This window comes from Papio anubis, chromosome 6 (assembly GCF_008728515.1).
Source record: "Papio anubis isolate 15944 chromosome 6, Panubis1.0, whole genome shotgun sequence".
Classification (NCBI taxonomy): Eukaryota; Metazoa; Chordata; class Mammalia; order Primates; family Cercopithecidae; genus Papio; species Papio anubis.
In genome coordinates, this window is record NC_044981.1 from 31,105,640 (window position 1) to 31,115,437 (window position 9,798).

General features: G+C 42.4%; 1 protein-coding gene across 1 annotated transcript; it reads right to left on the reverse strand.

Annotated features, from left to right (window-relative positions):
• Positions 1–3,286: 3,286 nt before the first annotated feature.
• Positions 3,287–9,167, reverse strand: LOC110743061 (HLA class II histocompatibility antigen, DO beta chain). Its single transcript, XM_021937141.2, has 6 exons — positions 8,987–9,167; positions 7,164–7,433; positions 6,434–6,715; positions 5,838–5,948; positions 5,556–5,587; positions 3,287–5,367 (listed from the first exon to the last, which is right to left on the reverse strand). Exons 1-6 carry the CDS (start codon positions 9,075–9,077, stop codon positions 5,332–5,334), a joined length of 822 nt encoding a protein of 273 aa, XP_021792833.2. The 5' UTR covers positions 9,078–9,167; the 3' UTR covers positions 3,287–5,331.
• Positions 9,168–9,798: the final 631 nt, after the last annotated feature.

Sequence of the window (9,798 nt, forward strand, 5' to 3'; positions counted from 1 at the left end):
TGGCCAGGCTGGGGCCCCAAGAGAGGCCAGAAGACCAAGGGGTGCTCAGATAGAACCATACCCATCTGATGGGCAAGACCACCCTATAGATTTCAGGACCAACAGTTCCCCTAGGGTTAATGTTTCCTGTGGGAGTAAGTTGAGCCCAGGGAAATGGCCATCCCTGGCCATGCTCCACTGCAGATGCTCCTGCACCGAATCCTCTAGGCTCCACACCAGCTGGCTTGCTGCCCCTAGCACTTCTCTAAGCAGTTCTCCCTGCCAACTCAAGTGTCCACGGTGGTCAGTGAGTCTCCTCCTGCCATGGTTCCAGAGGTCACGGTGACAATGGGTTGCTCCTTGCCAGTTCAACTCACCCATTTCCCTGGAGTCACTGGAGGATAGGAATGAGTCCGGATGTGCTGTAGCCCCATGTAGGGTTCCCAGCTTTCTCCCCCTTCAGCCCAGCTTCTGTGTCTTCCCTCTGTCCACTCTAGGTGCCTTCTGTCTGAACATCTGTTAGGAGCACGCCAGTCATCTGGGTTCCTCATTGAGAGCTGTTCCACCTGGCTGCATCTAGTCGACCATCTTGCCCTCCTCCCGACCAAGATACATTTCAATAAAATTTGTGGATACTAAAGAAAAAGAAAATACCGTCTGGATACTCAGCAAAAGTAGCAATGACATATTAATAATTAGATTATCATCAGATTTTTTGATAGCAGTTATGTGAAAATGTAGTAACTTTTTAAGATACTCAGCAGAAAATAGAATCAAGATTTTTATAGTCACAAAACTTACTTTCAACTATGAAGTGCAAGAACTTTCTGGTGTAGATTGAATGTGCCTTCCCAAAATTCATGTGATGAAATCCTAACACCCAAGGTGATGGTATCAGGAGATGATGCCTTTGGAAGGTGATTAGGTCATGAGGGTGCAGCCCTTATGAATGGGATTAGGGCCCTTATAAGGGAGACTCCAGAGAACTGCCTTTCCTTCTGCCACATGAGGTCTTAGTGAGAAGATGCTGCCAGCAGGCCTTCACCAGATCCCTGCCAGGCTGACACACTGGTCTCAGACCTCCAGCCTCCACAACTGTGAAAAATACATTTCTGCTGTTTTTAAGCCACCCAGTCTCTGGTAGTTTGTTATAGCAGTTCATACAAACTAAGATACTTTCCTAAGCCTTCCTGAGGCACCTAGCAGAAATAGTTTCAAACAGTCATGATGACTACATCAGTAGTTATAAGTCTTTTGGATCAGGATTCCTTTTTATTCGTAAAACTATTGAGAACACCAAGAAACTTTAGTTTACATGGGTCATGTAAAGTGACATTTATATTAATTTGTTTATTTGTTATTAAATAACAATGACAAACCCATTACATGTTAACATAAACAACATACTTTTATGGAAAATAGCTGTCTTTTCCAGCACAAAAAATATAGTGAAAAAAAGGAATTATTTTATATTTGTAAATATCTCTTTAATGTCTGGCTTAATAAAGCTAGCTTGGTTATATATTCTTCTACATTCAAGCTGTAACAATATGTTATTTTGGCTAAACTACAAGAAAAAAATCTGGCCTCACTCTGATACACAATTGGGAAAAGAAGGAAAGTTTCAATAGCCATTTCAGCTATTGTAACTGTTCTTCCTTGATAAGACACCAAAACTCGAGAAATGGCAGATTCTTACAGGTTAGTTGCTGTGTGGAATCTGAAACCTTATCAGTTAACTTTTCATATTCTGTTATGTTAACATTAACTAGTCTATCTTTAAATGGATCTTTTCCTCTATGCATGACTTTGCAATATCATGCATTGATTATTTGTAAATTATTGGTTCATAGGGTTATGCAGATCTTTAAAGTGTTGACATATTTTATTAAAATATTTTTAAACCATATTTGTTAATATCACCACCAAGCTCATCAGAAAAATATTTAAGTAGTAAGAAGCTGTGGCACACATAAGTTTTCCAAACTTTTAATTTTCTCTTGAAATTCCAATTTCCACTGTCAATATTATTTTCTTTGATGGGATAGGCTCATTTTGTTCATTTTTGAGAAAATTTCTACCAAATACCCAAGTCTGAATAATCACAGTGTGCCTTTCGATCATTCTTTCAAGGAAAATGATGACCCACTTTAAAAAAAAAATGTTTAACTTCACTCACAACTCATGCAATTACACAATAGCTTTTCCATAGGACAACTGCCTTTCCATCAGTATGCACCAGAAATGCTGCCTATTTTCTCACACTGACTATTAAACAGATGTGTGCTTGAGGTTTAAAACGTAGTAAACTAATGATTTTATTGTTTCGTCAAGGTCACTGGCTTTTGCTTTTTGTTTGTCTGTTTTACCGTAAGCTTATGGCAGTGAAGAACATGACTACCTGTACAGTTTGGTGTCGCCGCCTTGATTTGTGCTCAGGCACTAACAGTTTCACGTGACCACCATAGATTTCTGTACCACTATGTAAATAATACAGTGAAAAAGGCAAATAACATCTTAGTATTATTACAAAAATAGCGTCTCTTCATAGGCCCCTTGAAGGGTCCCAGGGACCTCCAGGGATCCACGGACCACACCTTGAAAACCACCACATGACAGGGATATCCACATAAGGAATGATGGTGAGCGTTAAACACCTCTCTACTCACAGAACTAAGACTAATAAGGGAGCAAGTAGTCTATGTAGTGGTACAGGATCAATTAGTATAGATATAGTTCAATTAGAAATGGGGAGAGAACATAGGTAAAAAGGGAGAACACAGGTAATAGGGAAAAAGTAGATAAAAAGAATTTCAACCTTTTTCAGTAGCGATTTTGGTGGTTTTAGTATGAGTGTTATTATCCTTAGACTGCTGTCTATGTTAACCCAGGAAAAGCAAATAAGTATGGACATTCCCCATGTCCTTGGAAACCAGAGTTCTTGGTGTAAAAGAAAGGAGATGCAGATTTAATATAGAAAAGATTGATTTTTTTTTCTTTTTTTTTTTTTTGACAGAGTATTGCTCTGTCACCAGGCTGGAGTGCAGTGGCACGAGCTTGGCTCACTGTAACCTACGCCTCCCAGGCTCAAGCGATTCTCCTGCTTCAGCCTCCCGAGTAGCTGGGACTACAGGCACCTGCCACCACACCTGGATAATTTTTGTATTTTTAGTAGAGACGGGGTTTCACTGTGTTGCCCAGGATGTTCTCAATCTCTTGACCTCGTGATTCACCTGCCTCGGTCTCCCAAAGTGCTGGGATTACAGGTATGAGCCACCGTGCCCAGACGACTGATTTTTAAAAAATGTCCATTGATCAGGCCAGACACAATGACCACTCCCATCTATTTAGGCTCCCCCACTGCCCCTCTCCCTGCTTTCTCTCCATGTCCTGACCAAAAAATCACAGAATGCCTCTGTGACCCAGCTAACTGCAGGTTTTTTCCAGCAGGCTCGAACCCAAGCCAAGGCCTTGAACACGCCCAGGCACTGATAAAAGTATTTAGGTTGTTACTCTAAACACTGAAACTTTGTCCCAGCCCTGAGCCAGATGCCCTAAACCTTCATATAAACGCTAAACCCTGACCCCCTCACTGCAGACATACCTAGGCAGAACACCCCTTTTCTCTTGCTGTCTGCGAGGACTCCTAAAGCCTTCTGAAGGTAAATTCCCCAAATAAATGCTTTGGACTGATCACCCTGGCATTTAGCGCTTCTTTCTGAGTCTTAACCCACACCATCTCAGGATGGTTTGAGGCACTTCCTTGTGGCAACTCCTTTGACGCCACTTTTGAGGTGACTCCAGCACAAAACACCCTAACGCTGGATTATAGTCTTAAATGTCCTTTCCCACTAAACTAAACCAGGGATTTCTGGAAAAATGGCTGCCTCCAGGTCGGGGCAAGACATGAACAGGATGAACCAGAAACATCTTGTCATCCCAGATAACAAAGAAATTATCAAAAGAACTTTGTGTCAAAAGAATTCAGTTTCATTATTAGCCACTAGAAGAAGTTTTCACTCACCAAAAATATAACAATAAGTTTTAACAAGCATAAAAATTGCAATAGAGTAAAACCTATCAAACATTTAAATCCTTCTGTTTATAATTATTTTAAGGATGAAAAGTAAAACCTGATTGGCCATCTATAGATTTTATTAGTAGTGGGAAACCAATTTGTTAATTTGAAAATTGGTAAATAAAAGGAGAGTCAAACACTGATCCTGCCTTTCCACTGTACCACTGAGTAGCCCACTAGTAAATGAAGGGAACTGCCTCTTTGTAGCATTAATAAAGCATATAAATGAAGAAAAAATGACAGAATAACACCATTCAGCAATCCCCAATAAATTAACAGACTAAGCAATTAGTATCAATAGTTGATAACATCACAAAAAGAAACAGCTGGAAATTATGTGTCTCATGGTGAAAGTCCACAACACCGCATACAGATTTTCCAAAGGAAAAGATCGAACCAGAGACTGATCCAGGCTCTGCATCCAGATGCCAATTTGCAGGACGCCCAGAGGGCAGAGGACGTGTTACACCGCACCCTGTGTGCGCAGCCAGCAAAGTCCAGAGTGTGGGAAACTCTACAGGTCAAATGGCTCGAGCTTTTCAACAGATTAATCATAAGGGGGAAAAAAGGCTGATGGGGGAGAAACCAGTGAAGTACAAGAGACGTAAAAGACAACTAAGCTGTGGCATCCAGGAACACATCCCTGGGGGAATAGACTACAAAGACAAGAAAGAGGTCACAATAAAGTCAGCATATGGTCACTTTTGAGGGGAGGGAGAGGCTATGATTGGCCTGACGTACACAGAGACTTCTGCTGGAGCTGACAAAGTCCTGTTCCTTGACTTGATTACAGGGGTTTTCTTTCAATAATTCACTGAACTGTACATTTTTTGTATCTCCATTTTATTTGACAACAAAAAGGTTTTTAAAAACAGTGAAAAGGAAACAGTGACTACCTGAGCATTTGTCTTCTGAAGACTGTGGAGACTGCAGTTGGAAGACAGAAAGCTTTGGAGATCATGACTTATAGGAATACGGCTGGACCACAGAAAAGTAAATGATTTGGGGCTGGAAGGAGTAAGGTCTTACGGGAGTTTCTGGACAGTGTCCTTGGCAATGGGGTTAATGATATACACGTAGAAGGGAGAAGGGCAGATGGGTGGGAGATGCATGATCTCAGAACACAGAGCTCCAGAATCAGTTTAGGCTCCTCCAAGGATCAGGGAAGAGGTTATTCCCAGAACATTGACCTCATGGATGTCCTTTACCTCGCCCATGGCCCAGACTACTCATCACTACTTCAGGCTCCAGGGAGAGAAGCTTCAGTGAGGACCTCAGCATGGCTGAGGGAGCAGAACAGCTCTTGAGACCTGGAGGAACAGTGATCAAGGTCTCAAGAGGCAGCCTCACCACTCCCCACAGCTGTTCCAGAGACTCAGGAGACAGTCCCGTCCAGACAGCACCAACCTTACTCCTCCCTACCCCCATGGCATCTCCTTCTGGCCAAAGAACCGGGAGAATGATCTGCCACTCAAAGACAAGGGAAAAGAGACATTACCTCATCACCAGACATCTGTGTCCTCACATATCCTGGAAAGAAATCGAGAAAAGAATGGATTGCCCCAATTAGGACCCAATATGATTATCCTGAGGGAAGAACAAATGACTGGCAATGTCAGCACTCTTTCTGCTTATCCTGTTTCTAGCTTCCGAAAAAATTATCCCAGTGATCCCTGAGAGGTACAATCAGCTTTCCTTGCCTCAGATCATTGACGTTAGGGAAGGTGGGAGTGGGGAAGGTCTGGGACAGGTGGCAGGGCACTCCTCACAGGCTCATTACCTTTCTGAGCCCTAAGCTGGATGATGATTCCCATCAGAAGGAAGATTAGCCCAAGTAGGAAGGCTGCAATGCCACTCAGCATCTTTCTCCAAGAATATTCAGACTGAACTCCTATGGAAAACAGGTCTTAAATTAGTAAAAACATCCCAATATTTAAAGCATCTTCTTGAAATCCCAGAATCTGTACTAGACACCAAATCCAATGCTAGCTAGAGAAAAATAAATAAATTTTAAAATAGTTCTTTGAAACCAAAGTTGGCACCCATGGAGTTACCAGCCATCTGTTACTAATTCTTACAGCCCATAAGAATGCCTCTTGAATACTAAGACCAAAGAATTGGAGGACACGAGTTCATAGGGTTGGAAGCACATAATGAGGTGATTAGACCTCCTTGTTTCTTGGAAGATATGAGGATAGATATCTACCATGTTTTCTCCCACCCTAACCCAAGGACTCTGGTTTCTGTGACTGTCTCAGATCAAGGGAAAGAATAATTCATGCTGTGACCAAGATAAATGCAGAAGTGACACAGGCTCTGTATTGAGTCAGTATAGTCCTGAGTCAGGCCCAGAGAGTACTAGAAACTAATTCTCACTCCACTCCACAGAAACGGGGCTCAGTAGGCTGGAGTGATGGACAAGGCAGGTGTAGACATCTCCAAGTTCAGGAGTCATTTCTAGCATCACCACAGTCTGAAAGGTCCAGTCTCCATTCCCGATAAGGCCAGTGGACATGACCCCAGCTCTCTCCTCCTGCCCATTCAGGAACCACCTGATCTTGATGTCCCCTGGATAGAAGCCCGTCACAGAGCAGTGCAGCAGATTATGCTGGTGCAGGAGTGCGGTCCTCTCTGGGTACACTGTCACCTCTGGTTGCACTAGGAAGGGAGAGAAAAATGAGACGCTGTAGAAGAAAACCACCAAGCTGGGACAGGAGATTCTTTAGGGACCATTACTATGTCAATCTCTTTCCCAGATCACCCAGGCGAACACAAAGTATGGGCAAGTCCCAGCCCCCAGGCTCAGTAACGGGGTATGTCAGTGTCTGCCAGGAGGATTTAGACTTCTGAGGTACTCCCACGATTACAGCTTCTCTTTGAGAGTACACTAGCCCTCGAAGTCCCTGAGAACTGAGAACCCTGGGGGTCTGAGACCAAGATCACAGTGGCTGACTTGTGAGGATAATGCATCACAGCTGGGGCCAGAACATCTATACAGACAACCATTTATCCTAAAGCAGAAAATTGCTTACAAGGAAGAAGAGCCGTGGCCAGGTTCACATGGGGGACATTCCTGAGCCCCGCCAGACCTCACCTTCCAGCTCACCTTTTCTCCCCACAGTGAAGGGTGCGCCCAGTCTGTAGTTGTGTCTACAGACCCCATCCACGGCCTCTCTGCTCCTCTCCAAGAGATCCAACCGGCTGTTCCACTGCTCAGCATCTGGCTGCCCCAGCTTTGTCAATGCCACAAACATCCCCACATCACTGTCGAAACGCACATACTCCTCCAAGTTAAAGATGAATCTGACCACAAACTGCACCTTTTCTGTCCCGTTGGTGAAGTAACAGTCAGCCTTTGCCTGAATCACAAAATCTTCTGGAAAACCAAAACAGGGACCATGAACCAGCCCCCTCCTCTGGGAAAACCCATGCCTGGTAAATTACCTCAGACCACATGGATCTAAGAGGAGGTCTTTGACCTCAGAATGCTCAAAAAGCACAGTGTCAAGTGAGAAAAGAAACAGAATGAGATTCAACACACAATGATATTTACTAAATTTTAAAATTACATAAAGGGAAATAATGCTACATATTTCTAAAGGCCACTCTCCTACTTAGAGACATACCAGACATGTTTAGAATGGATTCTCTAGGGAGGGGATAGAATGAGAATGGAGGCAAGGGAAGAGAAGAGAGAGTCTTGTACTACTGCCAATAATTACAATGTGCTGTGAACTCACTGGGTAAAATTAAACCAATTCTATGCACTTAACAGCAACAACTGCAATAAAAAGGAAATTCAAATGGGGTTAATAATGTAGGTAAGTCAGGAAGGACTTCCCGAAGAAACTGCATCTAAGTCAAGACTTGAAGGATAATTGCTATTAATGTTGGGTTGTAAATTCACTTTCATTCCTAAGTTCAGAAGCCTCCTGCAACTCTGAACTGAGCCATAAGAATGACCTTCCTGGGTGAACCCCACTTATCCCTCACTCAGTACCTAATGTCAGATGAAGTTACAGCCTGCAGTTTCTCAGCATATATATTCTTCTCTATTTCCTCTAGTAGTCTAAACCAGAGGGGGAAATATGAATTTTTCATCATCATTTAAAATCTGTGCTGATTATTTTTTTTCAGTTGTATTGTTTAATGGACATTATAGACTCAGGGCGGTTTCTCTTCTCTAAGAATGATGATCTCCCCCAGCCAGGTTTGTTCCTGTTTTGTATTTAATGAAACTAACATGCAAAGTGGATTCTGTTCTTAGCACATTACATCCTGTTTCTGCTCATTAATATGTGCTTTCATAGTCTCACATTGCTTCATGGTTGTATCGTCTGTCACCTGTGCTAGAAAAATAACAGTGACAAGTAACTTGTACCTGGTAGCCTGAGGACAAAGACAATGTATTCTATTCAACTTCTCTTACTTCTCAAAACTGTTTAGTACAATTCTGACCATATAATAGTGGCTTAATAAATGACAGAAGGAGCAACCTTTGTTTCCAGTTTCATTTGTCCACATATACCCCAACTGAGGTTTCTTTCCGTGTCCTGACCAAAAAATCACAGAATGCCTTTGTGACTCAGCCAACTGCAGGTTTTTCCCAGCAGGCTCGAACCCAGGCCAAGGCCTTGAACACGCCCAGTCTCTGACTGAGGTTGATATACACAATAAGGACCCTAAACAAAACACAATGTTTCCCTCTTTCTGCCTCCCCACCCCTCTTTAATAGGTGACTCTAGTATATGAAGTCCATCCCATGTGAAGAGGGAAGATGTACTTTTCTGCCAAAGGGCGGAACACTGCTCTTTGAAACCAAAAGCCACTTCCAGTCTGATCTGTGGCCTGGACTTATAAGGAAAGGCATCACTCCCCCATGCCAACTCTTGCATAAACAGTGGAAAAAAATAATTGCTGTGTTCTTACCTGGAGAGTCTGTGCCTTGAGTCATGGAGGAATCCAGTCTGGTCAGATTCACTAGCAGAGCCACCACCCAGGGGACCCACCCAGAACCCATTCTGGAGAAAGCAAAAAAATGAGATAGTAAAATCGTCAGCCTCTTCAGAATGGTTTCAAAAAGTATTCATTAAGAGTATAAATAGGTGTTTTTCTGGCTTCCCCAGGATTGGAAACTCCTCGGATTGACAACCAATCAAGATAGAAGAGTTTTGCATCATCAGGTACTGGGTAGGATACTTTCACAAAGTTGTGTCATACCACTCAATCATTGTTTGCCTGCAGAATCACTGATAGTAATTTAGGTATATTAAAAATGGGCTGGGAGAAGAAGTAAAAATATATATTCGACACATTATGGGGCTCTAGAAGAACTAAGCAGACTGTTTATTATGTATTCTTCTATTCCCTGGCCTGTTCTGACCAATAGGCCTCCCTCCCTATGGGGTGTTGACATTGCCAACAGGCAGGGTATAAATTAAGAAGGAATTAAGAGTATGTAAATTAAGCATTCTGAAGCATATGCCTCAAGAGGATTTAGTAAAGGGATTATCAGAGAAGAAACAGAAGACATAGAGAACATTTGGAGAGTACGGTTTCCTATAAGCCAAAAGGACCACAAAAAAAATAATAAATTTAAAAAAAAAAAAACTACGGAAAGAGAATTCTCAAATAATAAAATTCTGCAAAAAGGCTCACCAGGATACAATATAAAAGAGCATTAATGTGTTTTATGATTAGTAGGGCACCAATAACCTTCAAGAGGACAGCAGAGTGTTAAA

Coding starts and splice junctions, on each gene's coding strand:
- LOC110743061 (XM_021937141.2), bottom strand. CDS start 9,077: ATGGGTTCTGGGTGGGTCCCCTGGGTGGTGGCTCTGCTAGTGAATCTG. Junction 7,434..8,986: donor TCAAGGCACAGACTCTCCAG/GTAAGAACACAG, acceptor TTGGTTTTCCAG/AAGATTTTGTGATTCAGGCA. Junction 5,949..6,433: donor CCCCGTTTCTGTGGAGTGGA/GTGAGAATTAGT, acceptor TGTTTTCCATAG/GAGTTCAGTCTGAATATTCT.